Raw genomic sequence first — 17,809 nt, forward strand, 5'->3', positions numbered from 1 at the left:
GACTAACATTGATGCTAGAAAGACAGAACATGCAGGGTGTCATAAGTTTAAAGCCAGAATGAAATAATCACAAGTTTATAGGAATTAGACTAAACACTCATTTTCCCAATAGCATCCTTACTTGGCAGTAGTGAAAAATCATTTTTATGATGGAATTGAGTCTCCAAGAAGATATTTTACAGACAAATGAGGATAGATCATCTGATGAAATTAAAGTTGAAGGTGAAATTTTGACATGGGACACTCTCTGGTTTGAAGTTTGTAGTTCTGGGGACCAAATTAAAGATAACAAGGAGACCATGAATATTTGCTCTGAAACAGACAGCTCTGGTCAAGTTATTTGTAGTACAGAAATAAGTATGTTTAGTTCTGTAATTTTAGAAATTATTTCAAGATTTTTATTGATGCATATAATATGCGACTCCTTGAGTATCGCAATAAATTGAATTAAGGAAACATTCTGAATCTGGTACATATATATCTGTATGACTGTAACTTTTTCTCAAATCGCAAAAAGAAAATTAATGATAATAGCAATAATTTCTGAATTTAAAATATAGTTAAACCAAAAGTTTTTTAGATATATATTTTTTTATATATATTTAACCTACACTGCAGTTAAAGAAATCAATGAGAAGATATGAAGTATGATTTCCAATGAAACAACTACTTAGATACCAAATGATGTAGATCTTAGCAACTAGAGGCCTGAGATCACAATTCAGATTTCATCAATAAGAAATCCTGTACCACATAACAAGGTGAAAGGTCCTGACATAACACATTTGTGCCAACTGAACAGTAGAAAAACATGACTTGAGTCTACAGCAGTCAAACATTTACTGATCTATTTGATAAACTGCAGAAAACTTCACTTACATTATCCTTTGATCATATGATATTTGTAAAAGAACCAGTTAGCTCCTAGAACATGTTAAAAGAAACATGAATATATATATATAAAAAAAAAAAAAACTTGAAAAATGTTGATTTGAGAGTCAATGCATGATGAGTCTTCCGTGGATGAAACATGCATTTGGCATTAAAAAAAATTAAACCTGATATCTTATCTATGATAAGTATATTTATTGAATACATCAATTTTTTGATAACATTCAATACTATAGAAGGTCAATTAAAGCAATGATCAGAGAGAAGAGAATTAAGTAGCAAACTTCAACTGTTATTTTACTGATTGATTAGTATAATTTACTAGTATAACATTTCCTGAAAAATATGGAGATTAAAGAGGCCAAAATGATTATTAAGTTCTTTAATTACATGTACTGTCCTGTTCATTTTCAGAGAATGATGATGCAAGTCCCAGTATCCAAAACAAAAATGATGATCAGAACATTGAAGAAATAACTGCAGTGACCAACAAAGGTACATCTATTGATATACCAGATGTTGATTTGTTTTCTGAGGCCAAAATAACTACTGGTATCAGGGATGAAGCAATAAGATCATCACTTATAAACAACGATTGTGCTACTAATCAAGACACATCAGGTAGAACATGGAAAGAAAAGGATACTACAGAAGACCAGATAAGTTCACATAAAAAAGTAAGGGAAATAAAAAGGTCAATGTTTCAGATAAGAAACCAGAATGTAAAACATATGGGGCCAGCATCAAGTACAAGTAAAATGTAAATAAACATGAAAATTAAAGTGATACGTACGAGTGAAAGGAGACATGTAGAAAACATATTTGATAGTACATTGTGGGACACAAGCACTTCTCATATTAAGAAAACACCTAAAGTTATTGAAAAACAAACAATCACAACCAAGAGTCAACATCTAGGAGATACAAATAAAGAGAACCAGAAAGATACAAGTCAGAATTGTCCTTGTAATGAATTTACTGAATGTACAACATGTACAACTGAAATTATCACAACTCTTATTAAGAAAAAAACCCAAAATCACCGAAATTCAAACAAATACAACTGATACTCAACACCTAGAAGAAAGATATATAGAAAACCAGATAGAAACAAGTCAGAATTCGCCATGGAATAAGTTGTTTGACTCTACAACCGGAATAACAGACACCACTGTTAATGATTTATTAAGTGAAATTGCAATAAATCTACCATATAGGTTAACCGAAGACCAGTTCAATAAAATGCATTCAACAACAAAAAGCAAAAGTAATAGTGAAAATATTGAAGATTCTCAAATACAGCAAACATTCAGATTAATGAAAGATCAGTTCAATAACTTGAACTCTGTTACACCATACAACAATGAAAGTGACCAATTGGATGATCAGGATGCTTCTGAAAACTATACATTTAGTGTGATAGATTCTGAATCTAATTGTCAACAAGAAGGGACATTATGTGACAAGGGTGATCAAAAATGTCAATATGGTAGGAAAGAAAATGCAAATATCATAACTATAAATCCACAAATCAAAGAAATGTAACTTGTTCTAAAAGACACGCAATATATATAGTAGGCAAGATAGTGCAACATCATAAATGTAAACGCACAAATCAAAGAATGTAATGTTGTTCTAAAAGACACTCAATATAGTAGGAAAGATAGTGCAAAAATCATAAAGGTGAACCCACACATCAAAGAATGTTACGTTGTTTTAAAAGACGTTCGAAAAGGAAGTGAATTAACAGAGAACACAACAAGCAATCAATCAACTGCATTTTAACAAAAATAGTAGAAAATGTTTGTAATGATTTGAATGAAGACGGGGAAAATGTGACTGGTTTGAGAGCAAATAACATAGACACAAACGAAGAGAACCTAAAAAAAATTTCAAGAAGGTCCGGGCTGGAATTACATAAACTGAAACTGAAAGGAAACCTATGCAAAGGGCAAAAGTTAAACAAACGAAGACAACATTTTTTTTGTTTTCCATGTAGAAAAGAATTTAAATGTAAAAGCCTTTTTAAGGAGCATCAGAAAAAACATACAGATGAAAGCATTTATTCATGTAATGTATGTTGCAAAAAATTCAAGAAGTCAAGATGTTTAAAACAGCTCACTCTAATTCAATCTGGAGTCAGAACAAAAGTTATTAAGTACAAAAGCAGAAATCTATACATTGGTGCTTTCCTTGTGGTAAAGTCATATCCTATGCACTAGATAGAAATTATCATGATAATATAGATTCTACCACTGCCTCCAGTCAAGACAATGCTTCAAAACAGTTAAATTTTCGAATATAATACTTGAGTCTAGCAGAGCATTTTTGTCGAGCTTGCAACTTTTGTTGCAGAAAGCTCGACATAGGGATAGTGATCCGGCGGCGGCGGCGTTAGCTAAGTTCTTAAAAGCTTTATATTTTAGAAGGTAAAAGACCTGGATGCTTCTTCCTTTTATATAGATGCCTCATGTCACGAACTTTCCGTCAGTCACATGTCCAATGTCCTTGGCCTCATTTTCATGGTTCAGTGACTACTTGACAAAAAGTTGACATTTTTTGTAATGTTAAATTCTCTCTTATTATAAGTAACAGGATAACTATATTTGGTATGTCCGTACCTTGCAAGGTCCTTATGCCCGTCAGACAGTTTTCACTTGACCTCGACCTCATTTCATGGATCAGTGAACAAGGTTAAGGTTTGGTGGTCAAGTCCATATCTCATATACTATAAGCAATATGTCTAGTATATTCGGTATACGGAAGGACTGTAAGGTGTACATGTCCAACTGGCAGGTGTCATCTGACCTTGACCTCATTTTCATGGTTCAGTGGTTATAGTTAAGTTTTTGTGTTTTGGTCTGTTTTTCTTATACTATATGCAATAGGTCTACTATATTTGTTGTATGGAATTATTGTAAGGTGTACATGTCTAGCTGACATGTGTCATCTGACCTTGACCTTATTTTCATGGTTCAGTGGTCAAAGTAAAAGTTTTGAGTTTTGGTCTATTTTCTAATACTATATGCAATAGGTCTACTATATTTTGTGTATGGAATGAATGTAAGGTGTACATGTCTAGCTGACAGGTGTCATCTGATCTTGACCTTATTTTCATGGTTCAGTGGTCAGTCAAGTTTTTGAGTTTTGGTCTATTTTTCTAATATTATATGCATTAGTTCAACTATATTTGGTGAATGGAAATATTTTATGATCTATATGTCAGTTGCGGAGGTTTTATTTGACCTTGACCTCATTTTCACGGTTCATTGCTAAGTGTTAAGTATTTGTGTTTTGGTCTGTTCTTCTTAATTTATAAGCAATAGGTCAACTATATTTGTTGTATTGAAGAATTGTTAGCTGTACATGTCTGCCTGGCATGGTTCATCTGACCTTGACCTCATTTTCATGGTTCATTGATCAATGTTTCGTTTTCTTGGTTAATGTTGAGTTTATGTGACAGTTGTAATAAAGCTTTATATTTAAGACTATCAACATAATATCAATGATTAGTATAGAAGGCGAGACATTTCAGCGTGTGCACTCTTGTATAATTTAAAATTTAACTATCGAGAGTGAATATTTTTTGTATTGCACAGCACAAGATTTGTAAGTGGAATCTGTTATTCTATGACATTTTAGACGATTTGCTGACAAAATTATCATTCTTGTTGAAAGATCTGCAAAAAGAAATTATGTTCTTTCTATTTAAAACCGTCAGGCATGATTGCATGATGGGCAATGATGTCAAAACGAGGATTACAGAGCCTCAGAGGAAGCAAGAAAATTTGACATCATAATTAAATTTTAACAACAAAGAACCACATGTTGATTACAATAATAAACAAATAAGGAAAACGATAGATCGACTAAGAATAAGAGAAAGATTCATAAATACTCCACAGACTGTTTGTAAAAATTTAATTGACTTATGCACAAATATACATAAACATGTAATACAATTAACAACAAATGAACACATGAATATTTAGAAATGATTATGGCTTTCATGTCATGATTTAAATGTTTAATGAAAAACAGACACTCATGAATCATGTACATACATCAATACCAGATCTTTTTAAAACATTTACAGTCAAATAACTTGAGTGTGTAGATAAAGGTTGCTATCTGAACAATGAAGTCATTTTTAGGTTAGATATAATAGCCTTCTTTATGAGTAGACTTAAAGTATGACAGACAATCAATCTATCAATATGTAGGACTAGACTTCTCCCGAAAGAGAGTAATCTAACTTTATAATGATTTCACGTTTCAGCTAGCAAGCAAGATAGCCAAAGGTATTTACCCGCACACTCAAATCATTTTGCTGTAAATGCTTAAAAACAATAAATGCTTCAGTGTTTAACAATACATTCACATATTTATCTTTCATGTCATGTGACTGATTCTAAATAGTTGAAAGTTCATTGATAAATAGTCAGACAAATGTTTTATGTGAAGGGGGGTTATGTTTTTTTCCATAAAATGCAAATAAGGACATTGGGTTTGTCAAAAAGTCCAAAAGTGGTAATTTCTATAATTCATGACTTAATGCCGATTATTTTCTTAAAAAGGTGAGGATTTGAAAGAAAACTACCCTCTCTTGAAAACACCAAAAATATTATTAAAGAATTCAGATTGAAGTATAACCATAATAACTCTAAATAAATACTTGCTAAGGGCGTGACAGTCATACAAATACACTTGATTTGTCTTAAAGACTTATAACTCCACTGTTGACTATAAACTTCACTACAGTAAATTTGTTTTCAGAATACGCTTATGATTTCAAGTGCAGTCAAACACATTCACATTCATAATCATAAAATTGAAAACACAATTCATTGAAAATATTTTACAGTAATTACATTCATAAAACTGACTTAGAAGAAGATACGTCAATATAGCACTTTAAACAAGAAATGACAAGTTATTTAAAAAAAAATACATACTAGATAAATTCCTTAATTTCTTTCTCAAATAAATCATTTGAATTGTAATATGAACACATTTTCACAATTCCTCTATAAAAAAAATTAGATTTAGTTTTTGACAGTACTGAAATAAATCGTCAGAGAAAAAAAAGGAAGAAAAATATGGTGTGAATTGAAAATCACCATTTTTTATTTAACAAGACCAAACTAAAAGTACTTGACTCCATGAAATTAAAGAAGACAGTTGCATCTTAAAACTTAAATTATAACTTTATTTTGTACAATACGATAATCACTCATCCTAAAGAAGGGTTTCAAAATTCATTTTTCACTTTTCAATTTAATTCTCGTATCATATTTTAGCAACAACATATAATTCATTTAGTTCACAATTACTTTATAAAAATAAACAAACTACAAGAATTAGTTATTACTTGTAAACTTTGAGAAAACACTCCAACTTAAAGAATTAAGCTGAACACTTAAGAACTGGTCCCTTGTTGTAACTTCCAAATAATTTCATAACAGTCTTCCACGACAGTCTGATGAACCACAATAACAGTAAAGAACTTTTCCTGGCACACTGCCAACTTCATAGTTATAGTCCCATGTCAATTCTGTTCCTGCACGTATATATCTGTAATAGAATTATAAAATAATCTAATAAAGTGTCTAAAAATACTATCAAAAGTTAAGTTGTGTGTATAAAATTGAGAATGGAAATGGGGAATGTGCCAAAGAGACAACAACCCGACCATAGAAAAAAACAACAGCAGAAGGTCACCAAAAGGTCTTCAATGTAGCGAGAAATTCCCGCACCCGGAGGCGTCCTTCAACTTGCCCCATAACAAATATATACTAGTTCAGTGATAATGAATGCCATACTAATTTCCAAATTGTACACAAGAAACTAAAATTAAAATAATACAAGACTAACAAAGGCCAGAGGCTCCTGACTTGGCACAGGCGCAAAAATGCGGCGGGGTTCAACATGTTTGTGAGATCTCAACCCTCCCCATACCTCTAGCCAATGTAGATGTATAACCAAATTATATGTTAATGTATCTTCAATGCTAATGCAACTGTTTACAAAATACAATTGACATATCATAAGTAGTTCCCTTTAAACAAACCTAAACACAAACTAATACAGGTAAACTAAGCAAAATTTCAAAGTCAGTGAACCATAACTGAGAGGGGTGGGTCAAATAATCTCCATGGTAATTAGAAATGTCAATGTTAATACAACTGCATACCAAATACTTTTGACTTACCACTAGTGGTTCACCACAAACTAGACCTAATCACAAACTAATACATTGTTGATGGGGTTGACGCCGGAAAAAGCATACCTTTATCTCACTTTTTTGACTCTGTATAACATACTAACTGTCCTCCCCAAAAAGTGGCCATAGTAAATCTTGATTTGGGGTTTCAAGATCTAAAAGCATTGAGGATAATTTCATTGTTTGTACATCTAAACGTAAGTAATATTGCATTTGTTTTGATATCCACTGTTAAGGTCATTGTTCACAGAACCAAAAGATTCTGGGTACATTTTTAAAATAATACCCACAATGCATTATATAATTAGACTGAAACAGCAATTTCTATTTGTAAAAAGAGTTTATATTAAAATATATACTTACTGTCCTGCCCAGAATGTGACCCAGGGGAATCTGAGATCATGTGTGTCAACAAATATATTCTGTACAAATACATTTGGTGTGCAGCTATGCTATAAATAAAAAATGAAGATAATAAATAATTGTTTTATCAATTATTGCCATAAAGTTAAATAAAGGTTCTACTACTGCATCGAGTGTGATACAATATTTATCCACTCGAGCATTTAAATAATTAAAATTTAATTGTCGAGTGGATAAATATCATGTAACATGAGATTTGGTAGTGGAATCTGTTTCTCTAATGATTTTAAACAATATGCAGACAAATTCAATACTTCTTTTCAAATGATCTGCAAAAAGATGTGTTCTTTCTATGTGACGTCATCAGGCATGGTCACCTTTTTTCGTGCCATCACAATAGGAAATTCAGAGGAAAGCAAGAAAATTCAACGTCATAATCGAAATTTTGACCAATGAAGAACTGAGATCAAACAATCCACACGTTGATTAAATAAAAATAATCAACGTGTCAGGAAAGGGATAAATCGTGTAAGAATTGGAGAAAACAAGATGCTCTCAAGAGCCTGAATCGCTCACCTTGAAGATGATAATCAAAAGCTGCAAAATTTCCATAAAATAACCAATTTAGTGGCAGCAACCATGTTTATTGCACATGGAAGTGATACAAAAACTAAAGTCACTTATCATAATATTGAGACTTAACATTATTCAGAATAGAAATATGGTAAGAAGATGTGATGTGATTGTCAATAAGGTAAAAACTATCCACCAAAGAACAAAAAACAAAAAAGGGTGTTAAAAATTACAGATCAACATAATGGTTCAACAATGAGGAAAAGCACATACTATATGTTTTACATTAATTTTTGTAATTTAGGGGCCTTTTATAGCTGACTATGGTATGGGCTTTGCTCATTATTGAAGGCCGTACAGTGATCTATAGTTATTGATTTCTGTGTCATTTTTTCTCTTGTGAGGAGTTGTCTGATTGGCAATCACACCACCTCTTCTTTTTATAATAATATATTAATAATTTATTTTATTGAAGTGTCACATACTTGTCTACAGATTTTTATAGATTATATAATATACATTGCACAATAGTAAAATAAGACAAATACCCAGCCTAGATAGGGTTAATGAGACACTATCTTTATAAATAATATATATTATCTCTATTTTGTGCATTTTTCCTTTGATCTGTTTTTGTGATAATTTTTCATATCATGCTACTCGCTTGAGATGGATAATTATCACTAGAAACTAAGCAGCCACGTGGCGTTGCTAATGAAATTTACTTGACATGAAATAGACAATGTCGTCATAGGTAAAATAGCGATAAACAGATTATCATTGGTCATCTCAACTCGATTGCTTTTCTCGCTTTTGCCGTGACCGGCTCAAGTGAGAAAATCAATCTCGTTGAGATAACCAACGATAATCTATAAATATATAGTAATTAGCTATAAAATATCCAAAATAGCGAAAAAGTGAAACAATTTATACAAGAAATTAAACAGTATTTTTTAATCTAATAAGACTAAATGAAAAACATTTGTGAAATGTCCCACCTGATTTTTTAAAATATACACTGTAATTAAAAGTAGCAATTATAACTGTTATGAATCTACTGAGCTAATGATACCATCAGGGACCAGGGATAGTCCACCAGCAGACTTATCGGCCCAGTGCTGTAAAAATTATCATGTCAGATAAAAATTCATATTTATTTATGACAACTTACATTAAGGTATCTTCCTATGTTACCCATTGATTTAGCATCCATAATGTAACATTCTTGTCCGTCTTGGAAATAAGAACGAGTTGATATCATATCTTCTTGTTCTTCTGAAAAAAAAAGAATGAAAAACCTTTGTTATCCAACCATATTAATGCTTGTAAAAAGTGAATTATGAATAATTAATACTTCATGATACATTATATATGACTTATAGTAAGATTGAATTAAAAGGGGTCATTCCAAATTCCAAACAAAATAAATGCAACATTTAAAATTCTTATGAAAATACATCATAAACTGGTTATTCCTGAATTTCCACAAAATAAAAGGCTCAATCCTGAATTCTTGATAAAGGTCCTTCCACTCTTCCCCTAAGGACCTTGAAGACTGCATAAAAAAATTATGACAAGGATTGCATCCAGTTGCATAAAAAAAATGTAAAAATGCAATTTTGTATATATTCTTCCTTGAAAAATCAGTAAATGGTATAATTTCCCAGAATGCAGTTTTATTCATTTTTTTTTTGTTACTTTACCTTCTTCCTCTTCCTCTTTGGTGACATCCTCCATTCTGACATTTGTTAATTTCTTCCTTGGATCAGGTAGATTCTTAAACCGAGAAGTCTTGTTTGCTGTAGTACTCCTTCTTGCTATAAATAGAAAATGTACCGGTAGTATTAATAATGTTGTTGAATTAATCTTCTTCTTGATATTTAATACATGGCTAAAATTATAAGCAAATTTCCAATGAAAAAAAAAACAAACTCATATAAGTAATAGATTCTGAAAAATGATGATTATCCTTAAGTAAGCATTTTTTTAATGAAATTCTTGCTTCTCTTCAAACCACCAAATCTATCTACTGGTTGATTCACACTGATTGTTTTGTAGATCATATTTACAGGATATTTAGTTCTCCAACAAAATCCAATCAATTGCCAGGGGCCTACTGGTGGATTCACACTGATTGTTTTGTAGATCATATCCTCAGGAAATAACTTATCAAGTGCCCAACTGATACACAATGATAGTTTAGTTGATGAATGATGATATGCTCTCACTGAAAACTATCTTTTGTGGCCACTAGTTGATACACAATAAATTATCAGTTGCTGATATTCTTATAATTAAGATTTAACATATAAACTATCTCAACAGTGATGTTGACAAAAGGAATTTTATAAAATATGACAGATGAAAATTAATTGTAAACAAATTGAAGAATTCTTCTATCTTCTGGTATAACTAACATAGAACTTTGACCTATAATGGTTCAATTTTACAAATTGTGACTTTGGTATGTTAATGAAGAGGTGTCTCGTTGGCATTCATCTTCTTATACATATTAAACACGACATTAGGGCAGTTTAAAAATCAGTTGATTCAAGCACCTTTTATGGACTCAGCTGTAATATAGGATTTAAATTTAACTTATAATTCTTACACAATTCTAAAGAAAATGAAACCACACACAATTTTTAAATTTGTGTGCCTTGAGATCCCATCCCCTGATGTGTTTAAATCTACCTGGAACAGCTCTTAGCATATTAAATCTTACCAAATCTTTTAACACCTTCCTCATCTGGATAAACATCTTCTAAATTAGGTTCATCTGGTGCAAGAGTAGTACCTAAAATAGGTAAAGTACAATATGTATAAGAAAATATCAGTAGGGCACTATGTCAAGCTCACACAATAGGACACTATGTCAAGCTCACACAATAGGACACTATGTCAAGCTCACACAATAGGACACTATGTCAAGCTCACACAATAGGACACTATGTCAAGCTCACACAATAGGACACTATGTCAAGGTCACACAATAGGACACTATGTCAAGCTCACACAATAAGACACTATGTCAAGCTCACACAATAGGACACCATGTCAAGCTCACACAATAGGACACCATGTCAAGCTCACACAATAGGACACCATGTCAAGCTCACACAATAGGACACTATGTCAAGCTCACACAATAGGACACTATGTCAAGCTCACACAATAGGACACTATGTCAAGCTCACACAATAGGACACTTTGTCAAGCTCACACAATAGGAAACCATGTCAAGCTCACACAATAGGATACTATGTCAAGCTCACACAATAGGACAATATGTCAAGCTCACACAATAGGACACTATGTCAAGGTCACACAATAAATTTATGTACTGTGGATTCATTATTTTTTGTCAGATACTAAATTTCTTTGATTTTGTGGGTATAAATGAACCATGAATTAAAAAATATTCAACGAATTGCAAATTTTCTATAGGTTTAAATGCAGACTTTGTCATGTCAAAACCATAAAATCAAATATCTACGAAAATACAGGCGTCTTAAATCCATGAGATGATTTTTACAAGCCCAAAAACAATTTTACAAGCCTGTGCTGCTATTCCTTTGGTAAAGCATGAAGACTGTTAATACATACGTCTTGACCTTTCTTGAGTAATATTTTTGGTGCCAACTTTCTTTTCTTTCTCTCTTTGCTTTTCTGCTTCCTGAACAACTGGTTCTGCATCTAAATCTGGCAGGGAATCAGAGTCACCCATAGAATCAGCTGATGCTGATTGCTTCACTTCAGCGGACTCAGAAGATGATTTCTTATCTTGGTCTAACTCATCTTCATCATCATCAATCATTATTGGACTTTCACTCGAAGATTGTTGTTTCACTGGGGTTGATTTTACACTCCTATAAAAAATGAAATGTCTCCATTGGAAAAAAAATTCAAAGTTAATTACATGGAAAATATTGTATACTCTCTAGTTCTGACTTGTTCCTTTATTAGTTTTTGCTGTTGTAGATAATTTAGTGAGTACACTTTAGATGAATGTAATACCTCCCAACTATGAGGGTGTTCAGTCTTGGTTTTGGGGTTATTTTTCGCTATATGATGTTCATTTTTACAAAAGGGCAACACAGAGTAAAACAATCAATAAATGTGCTGCGTCTGCCAGAAATCAAAATTATGTAAATGAATATCAACATTCCCCATTTCCTTTCTCAATTTTATCAATACATCTGTTAATATTTTGACCAGTTGAAAAATCTCTTTGCAAACCATTTCACTTTTTGAAAATAGAGTTGATAAATGAACCCTACAAAACAGATAAAAAATCATCTTTTATTTTATATTTGAATATTTCGCAATCAATCAAAGGCTTTACATGTACATGTATATGTGTAAATGCATAAGGGTGATTTCTAGTCGATGCAGCTCAAATATCACAATCTCAAAACATACTTGACAACTGTTATATAAATTCTACACACCTATTCAAATGCCACTCTTGGATATATAGGGGGATTTCTAAAATGTCTATGTCATGCTTGGGAGTGTAAAAAACACCATGCAATTACTAATTCCTAGACTTCAGCATTAAACTGAAAAGTCCAAAAAATCATTTAACTGTTTCCAGATACATTTCAGGATTTAACTATACTTCCTAATACATGTATATAATTTAATTTTGGTGTAACAAGTCTTCTGATTGGCTGACAGTGTTTTGTCTATCAGCTCATAGACATCATTTTGTCATGTGACACCCTTTCCCGAATTAAGCAACAGTTTTGATGTAAGATACTTTTATCAAAATTTAATTTAATTTTACAAAAACACAAAGATTTGATGACAGACACACTTTCAAAATAAAATTCTTAATGACCGTGCAATTCAAAACAAATTGTGCAACTAGAAAGCTGATAATCTTGGCAAGCAATTCGCTTGCACATTTTAGTGTAAAAGTTGAATCTTTAAAATAGTCCAAAGGTCTCTGAATATTGTTGTCTTTTGAACGCATGTGTAGTTTGTGTTAAGACTATTACTATATCCCCAGTGGTGTGAGATCTTTAAAAAAAATTACTACTGTAACCATGGTAACGATACTTAATGGTAAAATTACCATTCTTCATCTTTTACACCTGACCTAGAGGAATCTCTTCGTAGAACTATTTTTCCTAACTGCTTCCCTGTCGCGTCAGTTCTGTTTCTTGATGATCTTCTGTGAAAAAAGCAACAACTTATCATGTGTGTAAAAACAATAAATACTTATAAATTGAAGGACAGTATAAGCTACTGCAAACAACATTAAATTTTTTACATTTATTCTTATGTAAATTTGTTAGTCTGATCTAGGTTTAATGAAGATCAAAAATATGTTTGAAACAATTCCTGGTTGAAATGGGGAACAGAATCATGAAACTCATTTTGGTAATAATTTTACTTCTTAAAAGTTTTATACACAGATGAACAAGATGCATTTTGGAGCATATTGTAAATGTACTTATGGGTAATTAAAAACTGCAGTCTGTGAGTTTGAGGTTATTTTTATATTTCATAGCACAGGTGGATGGCATATCATAGATGCATGTTCAGTAAGTTAGTACAACAAAATGTATTGTTTACACCATGCTATCGTTGGTTTCTGATGCTAGGTTAGATGTAACACAGAGCCAATGTGATTTTTTTTCCCAACATGCATTTCTCAGCCCAAGGTGTCTTTTCTAAATATATCTGTGTTAGTCTATCAATCTTGTACTGTGTAATTCAATATTACTGAAATTTGTTGTCTTATTTACACTGATTAAAAATAAATACCCTTGGATTAAATTTCTGTTGTAGATTATAGACAATTATCACTAGAAATATTTGAACCTCCAGCCTGAATGCCATATTTATAGTTAGCAGGGATCAATAATGGAACTTCAATACTATATAACTACATGTGCATGTTTCATTAAAATACTTTGTTTTGATTAACTATCAGCAATCTCAAGTCATTCTGAAATTAACCTTCTTTCAAAATGAAATGTAACAATTATGATGACACGAGATTCCGCAATATTGATTGATCGTTGGTTGCTAATTTAACATCCAGTGGCAAATATTTCATGCATGTTCAGGACGAATCACATTCTGCAATAAAATGCACAGGTAAATAAAAGAAAATGTGATATAAATCATGTTTTCAAAATCCTAGCAAAAACATGTAATTTAAAGTATTGAATGCTTTATGAGTAATTTCATATGGTTTTTAAGCATTGACCGTGCACACATTTTATGAAAGAAACGCTTGAATTTTACCTTAAAACCTAGAGTATAATAAAACTTTTACAAAAAATTATCAATGTTAGATGACCATTTTGATCATGGTGTAGAAACTTAGTCCTAATATAATTTCACCTCTTATAAGTTAGTTGTAAGCAAGGATATTATTATTATTATTATTTAACATTGCAAGTTCATCCAATCAACTCACTTCCTCGTTCTGAAAAAAGTAGGTCACAACTATTACACATAAACTATAAATAGCACAGCTAGAGCACAGCTAAAGCACAGCTAGAGTTTGCTGAAATGATTCAATTGAACAACATTTTTCACCTAATAGTTAAATGCAAAATCGAAAATCCTAAATTTTTGTGTGAAAATGAGGTTGATTACAATACAAATTTATGCTAAATGATCTATTTACAGTAAAGAGATTTTTTTTAAGTTATATAAAACCAGACAAAATATATAAAATTCAATATTTTAACAACATGCAGGGTTTCCCCTGGGTCAATTATTTTTTTCGCCACCTCTTTCGCCAAAACAATATATTTTTCGCCACTTTATTATTTTTTTCGCCAAGTAACATAACTATATTTTTCGTTTAAAATTTACCTTTTTTTCTACCCACCACCGCCCCTCCCTTAAATAATATGATTTTGCTCCATTGTGTCTATGATAATTCCCTCAAACTTATTTTATTTTAAATGAATTTGGATACTTCATAACGACAGTTTTCTGTTCTTGACCATCGTAAATGAAAAAGTTGAGACGTAAAACTATGCTTGAAACACGCGTGTCACTCAAACAACTTTAAAGTAGTCTCCCTAATCAATTACCTATATTAAAACCAAATGATAATTAAAGTTTTAAATCGGAGACTTTTCTTGCTTTTGAACATTTTTCGTCACAACAACAGCTTTCTTTTCTAAACTTTCTTTAAAAGGAGAGGAGACGTCAAAAGTTTGCTTCAAACACGTGCGTCGCAAGGTGGTAAATAAATTCTGTATGTGACATTTAGCAGAAGCCATTTAACCATATCATTTTGTCAAACAATTCAATCAACACCTTTATCAATTAGTCCTTTGTTGTCGATAGCTTTTAAATGCAATCAGCTGATTATTGATTTTCTGTCAAAATCTTAATGAGGTCAAGGTGAATTCCGAGTATTGTCTGATCGGGTAAAGTCAGAGAAAATAGAAAAAAAATTAAAGTAAATTAACAAGATGGAGGAAAATAAATCGTTTTATATATTTCTTTCGCCAAATTCTTTCGCAAATGACGAATTTTCATCGCCACAATTATTACTTTTTCCCAATTGCGAAAATGGCGACCGCCAGCGGAAACCCTGAACATGTTCAAAACAAATTTTAACAAAATAAAAAAAAGCTGACAACTCAATAATTTCAAAAGAATATAACAAAATAAAAAACATTGCTTAAGGCTCACAACTGAACAAGTAACTTTAAAAAGCAAGGATAAATCTGTGTAAACTGAACTTCCATCTCTGTGTTTTGTTTAATCACTGCCTAATTGACCATAACCTCTACACCAATTTTTTTAATCCAGAATCCAAGACATTTTCATAATTTTCAGGAATCAAAAAATTAAACCTGTTTAAACAAGAGTGCACACACTGATTTGTCTCACCTGCTTTACTGACCATTGATTTTATGTTGATAGTCCTACATATGAAGATTTTCAACACCTAATGATTCAGGAAAATAAGGTCAAGGTTAGATAAACAAAGCTAGAAATATATGTACACACAGTGACACTACATTCTTTCCATACACCAAATATAGTTGATCTATTGCTTATAGTATGCAAGAAAGAAACAAACAAAAAACCATGAGAACTTCGTCTTGACCAATGAATCATTAAAATGAGGTCAAAGTCAGATGAACCCTTACAGACAGACAGGTACACCTAAAAATTAAAAAAAATCCCGTCACCAAGTCCTTCGTCCATGTCAGCCTCACTTTCATAACCTTCCTTTTGTCTCTCTACCACTTCTATGTAATCTAATTCCGCTAAATATTCATCACCAAAAAATCAAATACAGTTGACCCTTTTGGATATAACATTTAAGAAACAAACTTAACCAGGAAAACTTAACATTGATCAATCAACCATGAAAATGAGGTCAGGGTTAGATGAAACCTGCCAGACAGACATTATCATCTCATACACCAATTAAAGCTAACCTATTGCTAATAATTTTAAAACATATCAAAACACAAAATCCTAACATTGACCAATGAACCATGAAAATGAGGTTGAAATCTAGCAGACATATTGCTTATAGTAGTACTTGAGATTTTGACTTGATTATGAAATGAAGTTGAGGTCAATAAAAAAATATCAGGCAGACATAAGAACACTGCAAAGTACAAACATACCAAATATAGTAATCGTTTTACTCATAATAAAAGTGAAATTAACATTGCAAAAAATCAAGTTCTAATAAATGAGGTCAAGTACTAGTACTATGGACATATGACAGACTGAAACTTCATAACATCAAGTTCTTAAACCTTTAGAAATATTAAGCTTTGGAGTAATAAGTTAAGGCTTCCACTGCCCCAGATCACTATATAGCTATCCCTATGTCTCGCTTTCTGAGACAAAGTTGCAGGCTTGACAAAAATGGAAATTCAGCTTAGACAGTTTTTAACCTTTCCAATAAAATTTTACCCATGGTATTTTCTGAAAGAAAAAAATGAATTTCATTGCAATGGTACAGCGCTCTTTGTAATAAACATTGTAAACCAATATTCAAACCCAAAGATAACATGGATAATGCTCAATGTTATGAGGCATGTTTATCTATTAAATAAATCAATTTCACTGTGGGTTTTATTCCGAGAGGAAGGGAGATAAAAATACATGATCCTATTATTTAAAGAAATTCAAAGGACCAAAGTTTACATTTTGATTATGGGAAATATTTGAGGAAAATGTATGGGAGAGTCAGAAACCACATGACATATCTTCTGTGGGTTAAGGGGTAAAAGCAAATACAGTTATCCTAATTTAGAGTAATTTCTCACAATTAGATTGGCTGATATTGTCCAATTAAATTTCAGTACAATTTTTTATAATGTGAATTGGAAATTTCTCCCTTATACAATTGACCTTATAAAAAAATGTGTAGAGAGTTGCTCTCTAGTCCTAATATGTTTTTTTAATTTTCACAGTTTTAGATCAAATATCTCAATATAATTGGTTTATATTGTCCTAATATTTGAATTTGAACATAAAAATTTGTAATTTAACAAAATCACGATAAATTCATTACACAGTGTGCAATTGTCTTATAACAGAGTTTATTGGGTTATTAAAATTCCTATCCGGTTTGACTTTGCCTCAACCGATATGAATTTTATTGACAAGATACATTTTTGGATTAGGACAATTGCACACTCTGCATATGTTATAACAAATAGTCCAAATTGAGAAAAGCTGGAAAAATGAAGAAAAAAAATCAAGATAAATGATGTAATTCATCACAATTTCTAAAATGTAAATTAT

The 17,809-nt window shown here is 31.5% G+C and overlaps 2 protein-coding genes across 3 annotated transcripts in view; one reads left to right on the plus strand and one right to left on the minus strand.

The window, feature by feature from the left end:
* On the plus strand, positions 1 to 3,004 carry LOC143083407 (uncharacterized). Its single transcript, XM_076259659.1, has 2 exons — positions 1 to 357; positions 1,306 to 3,004. The coding sequence occupies exons 1-2, from the start codon at positions 147 to 149 to the stop codon at positions 1,653 to 1,655; spliced, it is 561 nt and encodes a 186-aa protein (XP_076115774.1). The 5' UTR covers positions 1 to 146; the 3' UTR covers positions 1,656 to 3,004.
* Positions 3,005 to 4,795: 1,791 nt separating this feature from the next.
* The window catches only part of LOC143083408 (histone-lysine N-methyltransferase SETDB1-like), a 62,725-nt gene continuing 49,711 nt past the window's right edge, over positions 4,796 to 17,809 (minus strand). The window contains exons 27-33 of one of the 2 annotated variants that reach the window (XM_076259661.1): positions 13,155 to 13,229; positions 11,657 to 11,919; positions 10,776 to 10,847; positions 9,754 to 9,867; positions 9,222 to 9,325; positions 7,478 to 7,566; positions 4,796 to 6,465 (exon numbers count right to left, since the gene is read on the minus strand). In XM_076259661.1, coding sequence (XP_076115776.1) covers positions 6,348 to 6,465; positions 7,478 to 7,566; positions 9,222 to 9,325; positions 9,754 to 9,867; positions 10,776 to 10,847; positions 11,657 to 11,919; positions 13,155 to 13,229 — 835 coding nt within the window. In that variant the 3' untranslated portion in view covers positions 4,796 to 6,347. Of the gene's footprint in view, positions 6,466 to 7,477; positions 7,567 to 9,221; positions 9,326 to 9,753; positions 9,868 to 10,775; positions 10,848 to 11,656; positions 11,920 to 13,130; positions 13,230 to 17,809 lie in introns of both variants that reach the window. The other variant, XM_076259660.1, reaches the window with a different exon arrangement.

Source organism: Mytilus galloprovincialis, chromosome 7 (assembly GCF_965363235.1).
Source record: "Mytilus galloprovincialis chromosome 7, xbMytGall1.hap1.1, whole genome shotgun sequence".
Lineage (NCBI taxonomy): Eukaryota > Metazoa > Mollusca > Bivalvia > Mytilida > Mytilidae > Mytilus > Mytilus galloprovincialis.

Excerpts from the sequence above, each read along its gene's own strand:
- LOC143083407 (XM_076259659.1), top strand. The coding sequence starts at position 147 with ATGATGGAATTGAGTCTCCAAGAAGATATTTTACAGACAAATGAGGAT. Across the intron at positions 358-1,305 it reads TATTTGTAGTACAGAAATAA|AGAATGATGATGCAAGTCCC; the intron begins GTATGTTTAGTT and ends GTTCATTTTCAG.